At 49.7% G+C, this 21,008-nt stretch overlaps 1 protein-coding gene across 1 annotated transcript in view; it reads left to right on the forward strand.

Annotated features, from left to right (window-relative positions):
• Eng (endoglin) overlaps positions 1 to 21,008 on the forward strand; it is a 39,030-nt gene that overhangs the window by 5,971 nt on the left and 12,051 nt on the right. Inside the window, exons 2-5 of the mRNA XM_057754779.1 lie at positions 5,171 to 5,322; positions 17,918 to 18,055; positions 19,744 to 19,909; positions 20,764 to 20,929. Of these exons, the coding sequence (XP_057610762.1) occupies positions 5,171 to 5,322; positions 17,918 to 18,055; positions 19,744 to 19,909; positions 20,764 to 20,929 (622 nt within the window). The remainder of the gene's footprint in view (positions 1 to 5,170; positions 5,323 to 17,917; positions 18,056 to 19,743; positions 19,910 to 20,763; positions 20,930 to 21,008) is intronic.

A 21,008-nucleotide genomic window follows, 5' to 3' on the forward strand; every position in this document is an offset into this window, starting at 1 on the left:
ACAACCATCAGTGGTTCCAGATCTAAGGCATCTGACTCCTTCTTCCGACCTCTGAGAGCAGCAGGCACAGACATGGTACACATACATACATACATACATACATACATACATACATACATACATAAACACATTCATACAGATAAAAATAAATACATCTCGGGGCTGCAGAGATGGCTCAGCGGAAGAGCACTGGCTGTTCTGGAAGACCAGGGTTGTTCAGTTCCCAGCACCACATGCTGTTTATAAGCACCTGCAACTCCACCTCCAGGAGATCCAACATTCTCTCACAGACACACATGCAGGCAAAAGACCAATGCACATAAATAAAAATAAAACATTCTTAAAAACAAAGAATATTCAAAAAATATATCTTAAAAACAACAACAGCCCAGGCCAGGTATGATGACACACGCCTCTAATCCCATCACTCGGGAGGCAGAGACTACAAGGGGGATCTCTGTGAGACTGCTCAGCCTAAATTACAGAGTGAGACCCTGTCTTAAAATTTAAAAAATAAGGCTCAAGAGATTGCCCAGCTAGTAAAGTGTGTTTGTTATGCATGCATGGAGAGCTGGAGTTCAATGCTCAGAACTATGATGATGATGATGATGATGATGATGATGATGATGATGATGATGATGATGATGATAATGTGTGGTTCTGGGCACGTGTAACCCCAGTACTAAAGAGAAGACAGGAGGACCCCTAGGGTGCACTGGCTAGTCAGCTGAGCCTGCGCGGAGAGCTCCAGTCTAATGAAAGACTTTGTCTCAGAAAATAAGAAATATGATTGCTGAAGAACAACCTGGCTTTAACTGGTTTCACACACATCTACACCCACACACAAGCTAGAAACAAAACAGCCCAAACCTGTCAAAGTCCCACTGATCACCTGGGACTCTGGGACATCAGGTCCTGATGAACCTAAGAAAGGAAGTCCTCCTTCCTTCCTTCCTTCCTTCCTTCCTTCCTTCCTTCCTTCCTTCCTTCCTTCCTTTCTTCTTTTTTTTTTTCAAGATTGGGTTTCTCTGTTGTAGCCTTGGTTGTTCTGGAACTTGCTCTGTAGACCAGGCTGTCCTCGAACTCAGAGATATCTGCCGCCTCTGCCTCCCAAGTGCTGGGATTAAAGGTGTGTGCCACCACCATCTGTCTAGGAGGTACCTTTTTCAAGAAGAGGCTAACATGGGGAGTGATGGCACATGCCTTTAATCCCAGCACTTGGGAGGCAGAGGCAGGTGGATCTCTGAGTCTGAAGCCAGCCTGGTCTACAGAGCTAGTTCTAGGACAGCTAGGACTGTTATATAGAGAAACCCTGTCTATAGTTTTGAAAGTTGAATATAAATTGATCAGATGGTCAATAAAAGATGGCCATTGGGGTCGAGATAGATGGCTCAGGAGCTCTTGCTGTTTTTAGAGAGGACCCAGATTTTGTTTCCTGCGCCCTCTTCTGGCCTCTGTGGGCATTGCACACACATGGTACACATACATGCAGTTACACACTTATGCACATAAAACTAAAATAAATAAGTCTTAAAGGATGGCCGGTGCTCTGAGGAAGGGCAAAGGCAAGAAGCAAGGTGCATTTGGATGAAGTGTTTACCTGGGTGACTGGGAGGACATGGTGCCACAGCAGTTCCCGAGCAATCTCCATTCATCAGCAGGGGGTTTAGCGCTGTGCCTGTGACAGCCTGGGAAGGCTCCCCAGTTCTCTGAGGATGGCATGGGATTTTCACTACCCCGCTGTAGAGATCATGATGCCGAGGCGTGAAAAGGGAGCTGGGAGGTGGTGTGATTAGGGGAACCTCTAGCATGGGTCAACCTCTTCATCTTTTGACCCCACCTTGGGCTGCAGTGTGTGAATTTGACCATGTGGGTGTTGGGAAACTCTGGGAAAGGCATACAAGGTGGGAGTTGAGTCTCACTGATGGCCTGGATGAGAGATGGGATGAGGGTGTCACTGGACTCTGGTTGGGTGATGAGGTAATGACGAAGGCTTCTGTCGAAAGCACCTTCCTCGGTGCCACCCGTGGGTACCAATACTTAATGAGTCAGAACTGACTGTATCTCATAGGTATGCAAAGCACATGCTGGGTGCTAGAACTTTAAAGCCAGGCCCTGGCACTGGGTCTCCTAGAGAAATTCTTTAGCCTCCCTAACCCTGTAAAATGGGTATAAGAGCCACCCACCACTAAGGTCTGCTCTGAGGATCCAAAGAATTTACTCACACAAGACCCCCGAAAGGGAACATGATGGAAGCTTCTGTGATGGGCATTGTGCCTGCAAATAAGGAAACTGAGGCCCAGTCTATAGTCCTCGGTGAGGTACCTGGGCCATCTGGCTCCAGAACGACTTTATTTGATGGCCTCCAGGAGCTGTTTTGGGGTGGAATGAGGGCTGTCTGAGGGAGGTCCTGCGCTTGTAGATGAGGAAGGAGGAAGGGAGGCATGACGATGCTCCAGACTCGCTCAGGAGGTCAGGGTCACCCAGTTCTCCAAGGGTGACTTCTGGGCCCCCAGAGGCGCCTCCTGCAACAGTTCCCGGGAGGCCCCGGCATTTCCCTTGGTGCCAGGGGATTGTTTTCAGCTGGCCTGGGCCCGCCTTGGGCTGCTGGAGACAGGCTCAGGCGTCACACTCCCTGTCTCCCCATTCTCGTCTGTGGGGTGGGGGCAACCAGTATTCGAAAAGGCCCCAAAATAAATGGGCGTCTTATCTGATCTCCCAGCCTGGCCTGTTATCTGATCATTACATAATGGCCAGGCCCGTGGCCTCTCCTGCTGGCGCTGGCTGACGGCATGGAGGAGGTGGCCCCAGGCAGCCCGGCAATGCCAGAGGAACTGGGGTTCCTGGAAGTCTGGGGACAGGGGCAGGGAAAGTCCAGATCTGTAGGTCAGACCCTGGGTCATGTGGGGAGAGGAGTTGGAGACCCAGAGGCCAGGCATATGTTGTACGACCTTGACATAAGTATCCTGTACTGCAGGATGCAGTCTCCCCCATCTAGGTAGGAGCAGCCAAGCAGCCTGTGCTTAAGAATGGGCAGGAGTTGGGGTGGATCAGAAGGGAAATAGACAATGGTACCAGCCCTTGAGTCTACTGGGGTGAGGGAAACCTCGGTGACAACGGCCCTGGCCTCCTACTTCACCCCAACCCTTAAACAGTCAACGTCTACAGCGAATGCAGCAAGAAAACTACAGAAAGACCCACCACATGCCCTGCTTCATGACATGTTCCCAGCAGCCTGCAGGGCTGTGGGGTTTCCTCTCTTAGCGCCGTTATACAGACCAGGGAAACTAAAGCCTCAAGTGCTCAAATCATTCCCCCAAAGCGACAGCTAGTCAGAATTAGATGCTGGCTCTGGCTCCCAGGAACTTGCGTTGAACAAAATACCGTATCCCAAACATATTGGTGTCCCTAGCATACTGCAGATGGGACGAGAGCAATGGCTGGTAAGGTCTGGCTCCTACAGCAGACAACTGTCCTGTCCCAACTCTCTTCCCGAGATGGAGATGCGGGGCAGGGTTGATGGGTGTGAAGCAGCCATATTACCTCCTTCTCTGACCAAACAAGCTAGCCACAAGGGTGGGGAAGAAGGCTGCTCAGGCCCCAGGCGCCTGGGGTTCAGGAAGAACCAGCCTCCCCCATCCTCAGCACTGGCGTCAGCTGGACGTGAAGCCTGGCCCTCCTCGCCCATCTTTGATCTCCAAGAAAACAGGAAGTGAGCACGACAAGATGGAGACATAAACTTCCAAACAGTCTCCCCTTCTCTGTCCCTCCTCCGCAGCCCCCCTTCCCCTCAGCACATTCCTTAGGACGAGGTGTAGGGGCCTCATTTCCTCTTCCTCCTCTGCTGGGTCAGGGTGAAATTCCATTGCTCTCCCTTGGGACCCGTGTTTCCGGGCCGCCCTGCAGCAGGCTGTGAGGCCTGCTCCATCACCTCCTTCCAACCTGGGCTGATCCCGGTGAGGCAGGAAATTCCCTCCACAGAAACAGCCTCCTAGGGATGGACACCTTGAGGTCAGAAGAGGGGAAACCGGCTCCCTATCTAAACCCCCACCTTTCTTTGGACTGAACTGACCTTAAGACTTGGGGTCTACCATGGGTCCTGCTGCTTATGGTCACCTGACACAGCAAACAAAACTAGTGGAGAGCTGGGCACAGTGGCGCACACCTTTAATCCTAGCACTGGAGAAGCAGAGGCAGGCGGATCTCTGTGAGTTCGAAACCAGCCTGGTCCACATAGCCAGAACTAAACAGTGAGATATCGACACCAAAAAACAAACAAAAACAAAAAACAAAAAACCATAAAACAAACATATAAACACATCCCCTGCAAAAATAATTAAATTTGAATTTCAGATAGACAATGAATGTTTCTGTAGTATAAATATATAATTTTATATTAAAAATTATACCTTGAAAAAATGATACATGTTTATCTGGAATTCATATTTTATTAGTACCCTGGCTTTTATCTTCCAGCATTATACCTAGTAACACTATGGCCCTGGAGAGACTTTCTCTGGCTGAGCCTCAGTTTCTCCATCTGTGGAGTGTATGAAGTGATACCAGCCGTGTAGGGTAGCTCTGGAGGGGACATGACAGCTTACACTCTGAGCTCATACCAAGTATGTAGGAAATGTTTAAAAGGGAATGAGATAGCCAGGCGGTGGTGGCGCACGCCTTCAATCCCAGCACTTGGAAGGCAAAGGCAGGCGGATCTCTGTGAGTTCGAGGCTAGCCTGGTCTACAAGAGCTAGTTCCAGGACAGTCAGGGCTACACAGAGAAACCCTGTCTGGAAAACAACAACAACAACAAACAAAACAAACAAAAACTCGACCTAACAAAAAGTAAATGTGATTGTATCCGGGCGTGATGGTGTACACTTGACACCCCAGGGCTTGGGAAGTGGAGGCAGGGAGATCAGGAGGTCAAGAGCATTGCTGGCTATAGCACAAACTTAAGCCAGACTGGGCTGCATCAAACTCTGTCTCCAAAGAATAATAATATCTGCTTTTTAAAAAAACAAGAATACACTGGGTAGTTTTTTCTCCTAGTGCTGGGAACTGAACCTAGGGCCTTGCGGACGCTAGGCAGACATTCTACCACTGATCTCCGTTCCGGGTCCCATCGCCCTCTCACCTGGCATGCTTCCCTGCTGTGCTTTCCTGGCAGGTCTTGCAGAAAGAGTCCACTGTGATCTACAGCCTGTGGACGCCACAAGGGGTGAGGTGACATTCACCACCAGCCGGGTCTCTGAGGGCTGCATAGCCCAGGTTGTCAATGCTGCATATGAAGTCCACGTCCTCTTCCTGGACTTTCCCAAGGTGAGTACCCCTGCCAGGGTTGGTGCTGATGGGACATCTGGGAGAGCCCATAGGGAGTGGCCTTCTGGTAGCAGGAATGGAAGCATCGCAAGATCCAGCTGGAGGGTGAAGCGGCTCACTAGGTGAGGGTGCTTGCTACTAAATGTGATGACGAGTCCAGCTCTCTGAACCTACTGTTAGAAGTAAAGAACCGACTGCCTCAAGCTTTTCTCTGACTCCTCCTGCACGCATGCACGCGCGCGCGTGCACACACACACATAAATGTTAATAAACAATTTTAAAGAAAGAATTGGGCAGAAAAGAGCTAGGCGAGCGAGCCAGTGTGAACCAGGGGGATTGTGGCCAATCTCTGGTGATGGGGCTCTCATAGCTTTTGAGCGGACATGATTCCACTCTAACCTGGACGTTGGAGAAAGCTGAGTTCCCAACTCCCTCATATCAAACATCCATGATCTCAAACCAGCAGAGCCAGCCTCAAGTCTCTCCCACAGAGCCTCCTCGAGGCCAGCCTCCAGCTTGTTGTGATGCGTAACCCGTTTGTCAAATGCTGCTGCATGCTAGGTGCCTGCTATTGCCTGCTATTTGCTAGGAATTATCGTTTTTGTTTGCTTGGTTGTTTGTTTTTGCGTTAGGGTTCACGTAGCCCAGGCTGGCCTCAAATTTGCTATACAGCTGAGGATGACACTGAGCTGACCCTTCTGTCTCCACCTCCAAAGTGCTGGGATTATAGGCACATGTCACCACATCCGATTATATGGTGCTAGGCTGTAGACTCAGGGCCTCATGCCTGCTAGGCAAACACTCTACCAAACACTCTACATCCCTAATCCTGGATATAATGGTGTGTGTGTGTGTATATGTGTGTGTGGTGTGTGTGTTTGGTGTGTATGCGGCATATGTGTGTGTATGTGGTGTATGTGTGTGGTATATGTGTATGTGTGTGGTGTATGTGTATATGTGTGTGGTATGCGTGTTTATGTGGGGGGGGAATGTATGTGAGGGGGAATGTGTATGTGGTGTGTGGGTATGGTATGTATGTGGTGTGTGGGTATGGTATGTATGTGTATGGTGTGTGTGTGTGTTTGGTGTATGTGTGTGGTGTGGTGTGTGTTTGGTGTATGTGTATATGGTGTGGTGTGTGTGTGTTTGGTGTGTGTGTGTTTGGTGTATGTATGTGGTGTGTGTGTTTCATGTATGTGTGTGTTATGTGGTGTGGTGTGTGTTTGGTATATGTGTGTATGGTGTGGTGAGTGTGTTTGGTATATATGTGTGTGGTACAGTGTGAGTGTAGGGTGTGTGTGTGTAGTGTATGTGTGTGGTTTATGTGTGATGTGTGTGTATGGTGTGTGTGTGTGGTGTGTGTGCGCTTGGTGTATGTGTGTGTAGTGTATGTATGGTGTGTGTGTGGTGTGTGGTGTGGTGTAGTGTGTGTATCTTCTCAAGGGCTCACCATGGTCTATTACTATTCTCATTTTAGGAAGAGGAAACTGAGTCTGGCCTTGAGAACTAAAACATGAACTAAACCCAAAGATCACACCAGAATCTTAGAGACTTCAGAATGGAATTCAGGTGCCACTGACCTTCCTGGGAGGCAGCCACAGCTACTGGACGTAGACTAAGGCCACAGGAGTTAATTAGGAGCCTGGGGTAAATGTATGCAGCCTGCCCCTAAGACTGTTGAGTTGCCTAGCATTTGTGCAGTGATAAGGTGCCCAGACCACCAATATCGGGGGGCCCTGCCTGCCACAAGGACTGTGGGCTTTGATAACCCCAAGGTGCAGATAACACCAATACATTTTATGTGGCTTTCATAAGCGTTGTAATTGTTTTTCAAGTTTGGTAATGACGTGAAAAAATAAGAAGCTTCCCGAAAGTTCATTTTGTTTATTCTGAAGTTTCGGGTGATTGGGGTTCCCTGACAGCAGAGCCAGGCAGAGGAAGGCCCTAGTCCAATAGCCAGGTTTCTGGGCCACAGATGTGTAGCCAACTCCAGCCAGGACCCAGGAGGCTGGTGTACAGCAGGGGCACAGGGCAGGGTACTCCAGCTGCTAAAGGCTTAGGCAGGGTTTCCTGGAGGAAGCACCAGCACAGAGCAGCTAGGAACCCCAGGTGTGGCACAGTGGGCACAGCAGGGGAGAGAGAGTGGGTGCAGAGGGGAGGGAGCCACGTGCACAGGATCTGCAGGTGACAGGAGGACCTTGCAGTTCATCCAGGAGCAGAGCTGGGGAGACAGGAAAAATGTGTCACTTTTTAGGAGTTTTTTTATCTGTGAACGATGACATTCATTGAAGGATTTTGAGGGTTGTGGGGATGTACCCCAGTAACTCATGGCATAGTTTAGGGATTCGAGAGTTTGTGGCTACAGAATCTCCCTGTAGCCCTCTGCCCCTTCCAGAGAGCTCGGTCCATAGATCATGTGTCTTCTGACCTGCCAGACCAGGCTGCCAGCTCCAGGGCTCCAGAGGATTTGTATTTGAAGGGTGGTGGAGCAAGGCAGGGTGCAGGAGAACCAGGGTCCAGTCCTGGGTCTACCTTGGCCTGAGATGCAGAAGAAGCACCCCTCATATTTTCTTGGGTTCAGAGGCTTGCCCAATAATTATGAAGCTATAGAATCTGGTTCCGGGTTTGGCCTATTCCAAATAATTGCTATGCTGCATAAATGAATGTTTGTTTGTGTGGTGAATGCATTCGAGTGTGACCATGTTACAGAGTTTAGGAGCGCCGCTTCTCATTGGGCATTGTAGCACATGACTGAAATCTCAATTTCTCAGGAAGCTGAGGCAGGAGGATGGCTTGGAAAACTGTAAGTTTCAGGTCATCCCAGGCAACATAATGAGAGTTTGATCAAAACAAAACAAAAAAACCCAAGAAGAAAGAATACAGATTCTGGAGCCAGTCAGTCCTCTCTTGGACTTTAGCTAACTTCATGGCCGCATTGCTTTGTTTGCAACCTGTCCGAACCCTTTTCTTCCCATGGGAAACATGGAGACGATGATAATCGTTCCGACCTCACAGGTTACTGTGAGACTCCAGTGGATAATGTAGGCAAAACACAGAGCTCAGAACCTGCCCTGAGTGAAAGCTCTAGTTGGTGTTATCATTATTACTTTTCCTGGGCTCCATTTCTCACCTGCAAGTACCTGGGCATGACCCCAGTTCCCAACATTTTCCAAGCAGATCACTCTTTGAACCTTCCATGGGATTGAACCCTCTGGAGAAGGGGCGGAGCCCGCAGATCCCCTTCCAAGCAGGCTGAGGTCGAGCCTCGTGAAGTTCCTGGCCTTCTTGTCTCAAAGGGTAGTGTCTATCTGTGACCCTGTCTTGGTGCTGTGACCACCGAGAAGCCTGTGACTTGCCTGGGACTTACTTTCCTCCCTGATAGTCTCCAAGAACAAGGTCCAGGCAACAATCCCTCGCCACCTACTCTAGTCTGCCCAGTGCTTGCTATGTGCCCAGCCTGTGGTCAAGGATACAGGGAGAGAATAAAACTGAGCCACTCACAGGCCAAAATCCCTGTAATTGAGTGATGGAATTAGCAACGTTGTGCGGAGAATGGGAAGTTGTGGGAACAGGAAGACAGTCACTGATTGTGGGAAGAAAGGGACTGGAGGGCTACACTTGGAGCTCACTTGTTATAACGCTTGTCTAGCCTACAGACACACACACACAATTCAAAACAATTGTTTTAAAGCTCAAGGTCATCCTGGCCTATATAGTACGTTTGAAGCTAGCCTGGGCTACATGAAGACATTGTTTAAAAAAAAAAAGAAAGAAAGGAAGGAAGAAATAAAAAGAAATAAAGAAAAGATATATCTATGTATAGCTACAAAACAGAGCCAAGGGCACCAGAGAGTGTGACACATGCAAAGGCCTAAAGGCCACAGGCATGAGCTGACAGGCCGAGTGGGGGTGGTACTGACTCTACTGACCTTTGGCCTCCTTTGTCAGCTCCTGGCACAAAGAGGTGGCTTTCCCGTTCATCCCCACATGGCCTCAGAACCCTCAGGTTTCCTGTGCGTGGGTGGCAGATGAGTGGTGGCAGCCAAGAACCCCAGGGAAGTGGCAGTTGGGATGTGTGTCTCTGTCTGTCTCTCTCATGTGTGTGTGTGTGTTGAGGAAGTCTGTAGACAAACCTGGGGTTACTGAGCAGGGTCCCCAAAGGACAGCCTGGAGCCTGGATTCCAGGAGACAGGAACAGGCCTAGTGTCCCAGCGATTCCCAGCAGGCTGCTACACTGCTCTGCTGTTCAGATCTGGGCAGCCGAGAGTGGTTGGCTGCTGACTCACTCCTGGGCAAATTCAGGGAGCTCCTTCCTAAAGATTGGACTGGGTGATAGTGGCGCACGCCTTTAACCCAGCACTCAGGGGGGCAGAGGCAGGTGGATCTCTGTGAGTTCCAGGACAGCCAGGGCTGTTACAGAGAAACCCTATCTTGAAAAACAAAGACTGGAGTCAGCCAGGCTCTGACTTATGCCTAGGCAGAGAGAGTAGGCAGAGCGACTGAGGCAGAGAGCGCAGGACCCTCCAACAGTCTTTTTCAGACTGTCACGGGAGAATGTGAGGGGCTACAGAAGGCAGGGTGGTGGCCCGCAATGAGCAGCCTTGTTCTTATCCCTTCTCCGCAATGGGAAACATGCAGCACTGAAGGAGTATACCTGGAGTTCCTCTCTTACATCCAGGACCCCTGAGTTTCCCATACAGTTGTCCCCAAGCCTGTTCTGCAGGCTGCAGGGGAGTGACTTGTTATAGCTGGCCTGATGTGAGTTCTTCTGTACCTGAAGAGCAGCAGAGTGGGCTTGGGGGAGACACAAGACAGAGTTGGGGCTTCCAGGCTGGTGTCATGAGCACCCTTGCCTGCTATCAGAGCGGGATAGAGACTGGGGACTCAGAGACTCGAGCTGCCTTTGTGTCCTTGTCTTGGGCCTTACAGATGGTGAGCAGGTTAGGGACAGTCAGAGCTACATAGTGAGTCCCTGTCTTGAAAAACCAAAACCCACCAACAATAAAGTATAGCGTCCCTTTCTACCTCTTTAACAGGTTTGGTTTGAGGTGTGCTTTGTCTGCTGTCGGGACTGGCTTCCGTTTGCTTGTCTGTTTGTTTTCCGTGCTTTGATGTGAAGGTTTTGAACATCTTTGCTGGCTGTGTTTCTTGGAGACAGTGTATAGCTAGTTCTTGTTTTTTATACACCTCTTAGTTTGTGTTACTGAACTTAAGGTGGTTCCTGTGCCTTCCGAGTACCAGGATTACAGGCATGAACCTAGTTCAAGCACAACTTCTTTAAAAATATTTTCAGAGCCTGGAATGACGGTGCACATCTTTCATCCCAGCACTCGGAGGCAGAGGCAGACAGATCTCTGTGAGTTCAAGGCCAGCCTGGTCTGCAGAACTAGTTCCAGGACAGCCAGAGGTACACACACACAAAAAAAAAAATAACAAAAACCAAAACAATACAAAATTTCAGCTGGGACATGGTGGTACATGCTTTCAGCCCCAGCACTTGGGAGGCAGAAGCAGGCAGATCTCTGTGAATTTGAGGCCAGCCTGGTCTACAGAATGGGTTACAGGCCAGCCAGAGCCACACAGAGAGATCCTGTCTCAAATCAAAACAAAAGGCTGACACCTGACAGTGGTAGCACACGCCTTTAATCCCAGCACTCAGGAGGCAGAGGCAGATGGATCTCTGTGAGTTCGAGGCCAGCCTGGTCTACAGAGCTAGTGCCAGGACAAGCTCCAAAGTCACACAGAGAAACCTGTCTAGAAGAAAAAAAAAAAGAAAAAAGGCTGGACAAGGTTTGATTCGAGTACAGTCAGAGACAGGTGGATCTTTGAGTTCAAGGCTAACCTGGGCGGTCAGTCAAGACTACATAGAGAGGGCTGGAGAGATGGCTCAGACGTTAAGAGCACTGACTGCTCTTCCAGAGGTCCTGAGTTCAATTCCCAGCAACCACATGGTGGCTCACAACCATCTGTAATGGGGTCTGGTGCCATCTTCTGGCCTGAAGGCGTACATGCAGGAAGAACCCTGTATACATTATTGCCGGGCGGTGGTGGCGCACGCCTTTAATCCCAGCACTCGGGAGGCAGAGGCAGGCGGATCTCTGTGAGTTCGAGACCAGCCTGGTCTACAAGAGCTAGTTCCAGGACAGGCTCCAAAGCCACAGAGAAACCCTGTCTCGAAAAACCAAAAAAAAAAAAAAAAAAAAAAAAAAAAAGACTACATAGAGAGATACCAGAATCAGAATAGGGCTGGAGAGCTGGCTCAGCCATCGAGAGTACTTCTGTTCTCGTAGAGGATGCCAGTTTGGTTCCCAGCGTCCATGTTAGGTGTCTTACAGCAACATATGACTCCAGCTCCAAGGGATCTGACCCGCCTCTTCTGGCACCTATACACACATGCACGTGTGCACACATACACACACGCATGCACACATGCACACATGTGCGCACATACACACCACACACTACACACACACACACCACACACTTCCTTCAGGAGGCAGGCATGATAGCACATATCCATGACCCCAGGACTCAAAGGCTGAGACTAGAGGTTATTTAGTTCAAGGCCAGAGCTACACACAATAAAATCCTGTCTCAAAACAATAATAATTTGGGCCAAGTATAGCACCACATTCCTGTTTCCCAGTTCCTCGGAAAGCTGAGGCAGGAGAATCACTTGAGTGCAGGGCAAGGCCCCATCTGGGATCACAGAATCTACCAATGGATCCGGGCACCACACAGCTTGCTGTGAGGCTAGATCACACTGTATTCTTTTTTTTTTTTTTTTTTTTTGGTTTTTCGAGACAGGGTTTCTCTGTAGCTTTGGTTCCTGTCCTGGAACTAGCTCTTGTAGACCAGGCTGGCCTCGAACTCACAGAGATCCGCCTGCCTCTGCCTCCCGAGTGCTGGGATTAAAGGCGTGCGCCACCACCGCCCGGCCACACTGTATTCTTACAAGTACGTGAGGGGTACATTGTCCAGCTCATCGTCCAGACCGGGAAACTGGGGTCCGAGGAGGAAGAGTGACTGTCTGGAGCCACCTAACCCACGTCTGAAGTCAGGTTTGTCTGGCTCTGATCTCTTTCCCTGCCAGTCTTCCTGTGTGTGCTGACTGAGTCTGCCGAGACAGGCCCAGGGCCTCCTCTGGGCTGGCCCTTAGAGGGTGGGGGCTGCAGGCAGACCCAAGGCTCCACTCCTAGAAGAATTGCTGGAAACGGCTTTCTATAAGTGGCTACTAGCACTCAGGGCCTCTTCACCGAAATCCCCCTTTCCCGACACCAACCACTGGGCTAACAATGGCATCTAAGGGACAGCTGGTACAAAAATAGCCACTGGTCTCCCATCCACCCACTCAGGGAGAGAATGGGGCAGGCCCATGCTGGCAGACCTGGGGGCAAGGAGCTGGCACGTATGTCATCCTGGCTGGGCCTCAAGATGCCCAGGAACCCATCCTGGACACGGGCAGCCCAAGCTGTGAGTTGGCAGGCTCCTTTCTTTACCTCTCAGGGGATGAGACAGGGAAACCAGCATGCGTGCAAATGGCCGCCATGGTGAGTCAGGGTGGAGGGGAAGGGACGTGTTTACTGTGGAAACCCTGGCTGAGTTTTTCTGGTAACTGGGAGTCATCAGCTAGGTCTGGGAGCACAGAGCCCCCGGGGAGCCCTGCTTTTCAGCCTTCTCGTATTCCCACAGTGCTCACTGTGACCCTGGTTGGTGACTGCCCTGCTTTGGGTCTTGGTTTCTCCACCCCACCCCACCCCTATAGGGAAGATTCTGGTGACAGCAGAGTGGAAGGTTTGCTTTATGCATTCTAGAAGAGTTGCTGAGACTTGTCCCAAACATCCCAGAGTCCCAGCCTCTTGACCCCTTGTCCCCCACAGATGACCGTGCTCTGACCCCTGCTTCCTTTTCTTCACTTCCTCTCTCCAGAGCCCCTCCTGATCTTGGCTTCCAGCCCTTTCCTGCTCCCATTTCACAGATGAGGAAAGTGAGACTCTGAGGGATAGGAGCTATCATCAGGCAGCTTCAGGTTTGATGCTCCCCCTGCTCACAGTTCCAGCTGCTGCAGCCCATGGGCGTCCTCCCAGGGATGTCATAACATCACCTCCTTGTCTGCGCATGTCTCTCAGTATAGTCTGCCAAACTACTGAGCCCATCTCCTTACTATACGTATATCCTGAAGTCTCCCCTCCCGAGGAGCATGGCTGGAGCTGGTGGTGGTCTGGGTTAGAGGGAGACAGAAGAGGATACACTCACTCTTGGGCTGCTGCTGGGTCAAGGGCCGTGGGCTCCACTCGAGCATAGGCTATCGATTCCACAGTCTGTCTGTGTGACTTCCATTCTGGAGCTCTGTTTCCACGTCCGTCAGCTGGGAGAATCCCTGTGCCTGCTTTGGTCAGCACAGAGTGTAGCATGAACTCAGTTGAGCTGTGGCACAATACCAGCACGCAGTTACTTACTGAGATGAAATCCACCAATTGGAAGTGTGTAGTCTGCTCAATGGCAAGCTTCAGGTTCAGTGAGAGACCCTGTCTCAAAAGAAAACGCAGATAGCCGGGCGGTGGTGGCGCACGCCTTTAATCCCAGCACTCGGGAGGCAGAGGCAGGCGGATCTCTGTGAGTTCGAGACCAGCCTGGTCTAGAGAGCTAGTTCCAGGACAGGCTCCAAAGCCACAGAGAAACCCTGTCTCGAAAAAACCAAAAAAAAAAAAGAAAACGCAGACACCTAAGTGTGTAACCGCCCGGCGCTGTTTGAGCTAACGGTACACAGCAATCAGAGCGAGGAGGCCGGGCTCAACACCAGCGTGGCTCATGTGCCTTCCCTCAGTAAACGTCATTCGTTCTTTTCACTTATGTATATATGGGAGGCCGAGGCGGGGAGATCTCCGTGAGCTTAAGGCCAGCCTAGTCTACTGTCCATACCAGCTAGAGCTACATAGTGAGACCCTGTCTCAAAAAAGAGGGGGGGGGGCGTGTGTCATGTGTATTTCTGTATGTGGATGTGTGCACCGGAGTGCAGGTGCCTGTGGAGGCCCGAGGTGTCAGATTCCCTGGAGCTGGGTGGAGTCACAGTCGGTTGTAAACTGCCTGATGTGGGTACTGGGAACCAAACTCGGGTTCTCAGGAAAAGCCATGAAAACTCTTAATTGCTGAGCTGACACACCTCTCCAGCCCCTCTAGCATTTGATTCTAATGTCTGAAACGCAATGTGTAGATGGGTGGAAGGTTGGATGGATGAATGGATGGATGGATGATAGATAGATAGATAGATAGATAGATAGATAGATAGATAGATGATAGATAGTAGATAGATAGAGATAGACAGTAGATAGATGATAGATAGATAGTAGATAGAGATAGATAGTAGATAGATAGATGATAGATAGTAGATAGATAGATAGATAGATAGGAGATAGATAGATGATAGATAGATGATAGATAATAGATAGATAGATAGATAGATAGATAGATAGATAGATAGATAGATAGATAGCATGTCCCTGGCAGCTGTCCTGGAACTCACTCTGTAACCAGGCTAGCCTTGAACTAACAGAGATCTGCCTGGAGTGCTGGGATTAAAGGTGTGGGCCACTACACCCAGCTTGAAATGCATAATATTTTTTAAGGTTAGTAAAACAAGCCTGGCAGTGGTAGCACACACCTTTAATCCCAGCACTCCGGACGCAGAGGCAGGCAGATCTCTGTGAGTTCAAGACCAGTTTGGTCTACAGAGCAGAGTGAGTTCCAGGACAACTAGGGCTGCACAGGGCCTGTCTCAAAAAACCAAAAACAAGAAAAAAAAATTAGTAAAACAAAATACTGGGCTGGAGAGATGGCTCAGTGGTTAAGAGCACTGCCTGCTCATCTAAAGGTTCTGAGTTCAATTCCCAGCAACCACATGATGGCTTACAACCATCTGTAATAAGATCTGGTGCCCTCTTCTGGCCTGCAGGCATGCATGTGGACAGAATACTGTAATACAATAAATAAATCTTTAAAAAAAAAAAAAAAAAAAAAAAGAGCTAGTTCCAGGACAGGCACCAAAGCTACAGAGAAACCCTGTCTCAAAAAACAAAACAAAACAAAACAAAACAAAACAAAACAAAAAAAAAAAAAAAAAAAAATCAAAACAAAATACTTATAGAGTCAAGATTTAAACTCATTAATAAGTATTAATACTGACTTGGGTACAGCTAAGGGTTAGAATGTTTACCGAGCATGCATAAGACAGATTTGCTTTCTATTATTGCAGATTATTATTTATTATTATTAATATGTCCACACATTTGAAATTTATCTTTTTATTCTACTATAAACTACCATGAGAATACTTATTTAAGAATAGTAACATAAGTCAGGTGGTGGTGGTGGACACCTTTAATCCCAGCACTGGGGAGGCAGAGGCAGGTGGATCTCTGTGAGTTCCAGGCCAGCCTGGTCTACAGAATGAGTTCCAGGACTGGCTCCAAAAAACTACACAGAAAAACCTGTCTCGAAAACAAACAAACAACAACAAAAGAGAGAGACTGACCTTGCCTCAAAAACCAAAGTGGAAAATGCCAGAGAAGTAGACCCCAAACTGAACTCTGGCCTCCTCTCCATGTGCACACGCAGGCAAGTGAGTCCATGCACACACATACCACACACACTTCTAAGAACTGAAATAATGGGGCTGGAGATATGGCTGGGTAGTTAAGAGCACTAACTGCTCTTCCAGAGGACCCAGGTTCAATTCCCAGGTCATGACAGCCTTTAACTCCAGTTCCAAGGGATCTGACGCCCTCTTCTGGACTCCACAGGCAGTGCATGCACATGGTACACAGAAGTCCACAAAGGCAAAACATGTAAAATAATAATGATTTTTGAAAAGAATTCAAATGAAAAAAAAGAAAAGAATTCAAATAAGAATAATAACTTTATTTGAATTATTAATTCAATAATGTTAACTAACATGACAAAAGCCACCGTCATACACTGAAAACAAAGTGATATTATTTGCTCTTTTTCTCTTGTTGTTTTAAAGAGTTAGGTTGAGCACAGTGTAATTAACAGGGTCATTTACGGAGTAGCGGAAATATTTCTGAGCAGATTTTTCCAGGGACTGAAAAGCTTGTCTCTGGCTTTGTGACATCAGTTGGGAAACAACAGGAGGCGATTAGCAGCCAGACCCGAAAACTTTCCACTGATATCTCTGGTAAACCAGTGCTCTCCTTTCTGATGGGGGAGACCTTGGAACCAGCCGTCTGGCTGCTCGCTGCTGGCAGGAACTGACAGAGACTGTGTCTGGAAAGATTTCCATTGTCTTTGTTCTCAGAGACGCCCTCCGTGCAACTTCTGAGGCCCTGAGTGGGGCCCTCCTCCCTTGTTCCTCTCCCCAATGCCACCCCATCCCAGGGGCTCAGAAAATACTCTGGATTAGTTTTGATCTGGCCATCTTTTCTTCCTTTTTACTCTTCTTGACAGAGAGGTGTGACATTCCCAGCCTTCCGTGTAATCATGGGCAGGTGACCTCACCTCTCTTGTGACTCAGTTTCCTCATTTGTGAGAATTTGAACAGTCTCTACCTCTTAGGTTGTTTACGTGGGCTCGTGTATAAACGTGGCTGGAACCAGGCCTGTGCATGTAACCTGCCATTGAGTCTCATGGCCAACTCTAGGGACAAGTGGGAACGCCTCAATGTGAGCTAGCATTGGAGTGGCCTCGCAGGGACAATCAGAGAAGGAGCGAGCACGCTAGAGGAGTCCCTGTTCCCACATATAGAATATTATTTAGAAGCCGGACGATGGTGGCGCACGCCTTTAATCCCAGCACTCTGGAGGCAGAGGCAGACGGATCTCTGTGAGTTCGAGACCAGCCTGGTCTACAGAGCTAGTTCCAGGACAGGCTCCAAAGCCACAGAGAAACCCTGTCTCGAAAAACCAAAAAAAGAAAAAAAAAAAAGAAAGAAAAAAGAATATTATTTAGATACTTATAGGCCTGGTTTACACCAGGTGCTCGATAGAAACCATCCTCAGTGGATGTGGATGTGATGGCACGTGCCTGAAATCCCAGCACTTGAGGAACTAAGGTAGGTGGGAATAATAAAAGCTCAAGAGCAAGAACTTGTCAGAAGGAGGCGGAGGAGGGAAGGGAGGACCGGTCTTGCAGTTCTGACTGTTGGACGAAGTTAAGACTCATATTAATTAGTTTTCCCTCCTCTTTGGTTGGTTGGGAGCAACCTCATCCATTCACTCAGTATGCCTTCTTTCTGGGTTAACTTTTATTCTTTAATTTGTACTCATTCTCTTATGTCTGTGCGCTTGTACAAGCTTGTGCGGCTGCACCAGTGCTGTGGGTGGCTGACAGGAGTCTACCCTTCCACCGTGTGGGTTCTGGGCATTGAACTCAGGGTGTTGGGCTTGGGGGCAGCGTTCACTGAACCATCTCGTCAGTCCCTCGTATGTTTCTAGGTGTGTGAATGGCCAGGTTTACACAGGTAACCGCCAAGTCAAGCCAAGCAGGGCCCATGGAATGACTGTCAACCACACGTCAAGCATCCCTGCCCCACCCCCCCACAAATCTGACCGACATATCTGTGTCCCTGGCTCTTTCCCAGATGTCAGAGGTGGAGCTGACTCTTCAGGCATCTAAGCAAAATGGCACTGGCACCCGAGAAGTGCTCCTGGTCCTTGTTTCCAACAATAGAGTCAATGTGAAATTCCAGGCCCCGGAAATCCCACTGCAACTGGCCTACGTAAGTGTGTGACCCTAACCCCAGCCCAGCTGTGGAAAGCCCCTGCCTGCCTGATGCCGCTCTGTGCTCGAGTCAGCGTCTGGTGTCCAGGTGTCCATAATTCAAAATGGCCATGCCTCAAGTTCCACAGCCCTGAGGTAGAGCACCCGGGGATGAATAGGACCCAGAACAAGAGTCTGGACCAGGAGGTAGATGAATGTAGCAACGTACCAGGATACCATAAAGGATGGATGGGGGGTAGGCACAGGATAGAAGGTATCCCAGAGAGGGGAAGATGGGCAGTAGAGGTGAGGACCCTCTCAGAGATGGGCACATAGACCAGCATGGTGGAAGAACCATGGACACACACCCGGCCAAGTCCAACTACAAAGGCCCAGCTTCCCTTCCCAGAATGCCCTTCCCCTTATCAAGTCAATCACTGAATGACACTTGAAACATGAACTCGCTGGCTGCAGGGTTGCTGCAATGGCCCCTTTGAGCTAGGTTGCATCTTTTTACTTGAACACTCGCAGCAAGAGCCTTGACCTCTGTGTGCAGATCACACACCCACAGGCCAGGAACCTGCCTTGTGTCAGGCCATGAGCCAGGAGACTGACAAAGGCCACCTTCTGCAGTCACTACTGTAACCCTGTTTTTATAGGCAGTGAGCTCCTTTATACCTCCTCTGGCTGTCGGGCAGTCCTCCTAAATACCTAGCCTGAAGCCCTTCTGCTGCTGTTACTTCAGCTCAAAGGAACTTGGAGTCAGTGGCCCTGCTTCCTCTAACCCCTTCCCTCCTCTGTCTCACCTCCTCCAGGAAGTCATTGCTTCCTTTCTTAGCCCACCAGAGCCCAGGGGAGTCTAAAGAGGCCATGAGGTCTTCGATTCACCCAGATCCCCTGTCCCCAGGCAGCCAGAGGACTGGTCTTGGTTTGGGGTTCTTTTAAAGTTTTATTTTATTTTATGTGTCTGGGTGTTTTGTGTGCATGTGTGCCTTGTGCCTGCGGAGGCCAGGAAGAGTGTTAGGTTCCTGAGGACTGAATTATAGACGGTTGTGAGCTACCATGTGGTGCTAGGAACTGAACCTGGGTCTTGGTGAAGAGCAGTCGAGGCTCTTCAACACTCAACCATATCTCCAGATCCTCCCCTTTGTTGTTGCTGCTGCTGCGGCTGCTATTTATTAGGTAAGGTTCTCTGCCTTCGATTCCTTCAAACAAGGATGTCCGTCTAGTTCCCGAGCGGTGAGGTTCCCAGGGCAGGTACCACCTCACTGGTCTTTCAACCATTCAGGATTTCTCATGCCTCTCTCCTTTCCCCCTTCCATTCCCTCCTTCTCCACGCAACAGGAGCACCTACCATGTGTGCAGATGGGCACCGAGATTTCCCTCACACACCCTCAGAGCGGGCAGGTTTATAGACGGCAGCTACACGATGCCATTACGTTTGTCTCGTGGTGAGGGGACAGCTGGGACAGATGAGCAAGCAGATGCGTGCCTCTGGGTAGCACTCATGTGCAGAAGGGAGGTGGGACAGATATGGCTATGCTGGAAGAGGTACCTGGGGGCCTCGGGGCTAATTGCTGACCTCTAAGCCTTGTCATTCTTGATTCTGACCTCTTTTCTGGCTGTCGACTGAGCTGACGCCCCAGACTGGTTCCTGACCCCTGACCCGCAGAATCAGGTGTGACTCAGCATTCTGTGTCTCCACAGAACCCCAACCTGACCACCTTCTCCAAGGAGCCGGAAGTCAGCACCACAGCATTGTCATCCGTTATGTCTAAGAAGCAGATCCTTGAGTGGGTAGCCAAAAAGAGCGCCATCACCTCCATAGCGACTCTGGATAACCCCAAAAGCATTGTCCTCCAGCTGGGCCAAGGTCAGCCTCCTTAGTGCCTCGGGGTTCAATTGCAGAGGAAACAGAGTAAGCTACCAGCCCACAGTGGCACGTGATTCGCCCAGAGTCTCACATGGCTGAATGGTACCCTTTGCAGCTAGTGACTGCTTCTTTATCAAGTATCAGTTGAGAAATGCGGGATTTTCTTCTTGACCCTGAAAATCCCAGCCCAAGGGGCTAGAGATGTAGCTCTCGGTAGAGCGCATAGCATTAAGCCCTGGATTCCACCTCCAACGATCCATGGCCTGAACATGGTGGCACAGACCTGTAATCCCAGCACTCAGGTGGAGATGGGAGAGTAAGGAATTCAAGATCATCCTCTGCAGCATAGCAAGTTCAAGGCTAACCTGGGCTACCTGAGACTGTGTCTTTAAAGGGGGAGGGCGGGGGGAGGGCTCAGTGTATAATGGTTGCCACACAAGCGTGAGCACCAAAACTGGGACCCCCATGCCCCAAATGAAAAGCTGTCATGGTGAAATACACTTGTATTCCAAAACTGGGGAAGCAGAGATAGGAGGGTCCCTAGCCAGCCAGTCCAGCTGAACTGAACCCCAGGGTCAGTAAGACACCGTGTCTCAAAAGAATAATACGGAGAACAACTAAGGAAGTCACCTGACGTGATGTGCCGGGTGGGGATGAGGGGCCCTACATCCTTGACATGTGCCCTGGGCTCACTCCTTACGTTAACCCCACGTTAACACACGGGAAACAAAGGCCTGTGTACCCAGCAGGTAAACGTTCCATATTTGCCCCACCTGTGAGGCTCTGTCCAAATGTTCCCACATTGCCTTTGGCTAAAGGTGGGGTAGGGCTCTCTGACATGCTTGTCTCTACAGTCCCAAAGGCACTACCCTACTGCTTGCCAGAAGCCAATCAGGACATGGGCCTCACACTCAAATGGCAACCTCAAGCCCCAACCCAAATCCAAGGCTGCCCCTTGGAAGGTGTGACTGGCCACAAGGAGGCATATATCCTCAGGATCCTGCCAGGCACTGGAACCAGGTAAGGGTGCCGGCCTCCTGGGGGAGGGCTCTCCCCAGTCCATCAGATCTAACCCTCCTCACAGAGCAGAGTTCCTTTT

Source organism: Chionomys nivalis, chromosome 22, assembly GCF_950005125.1.
Source record: "Chionomys nivalis chromosome 22, mChiNiv1.1, whole genome shotgun sequence".
NCBI lineage: Eukaryota > Metazoa > Chordata > Mammalia > Rodentia > Cricetidae > Chionomys > Chionomys nivalis.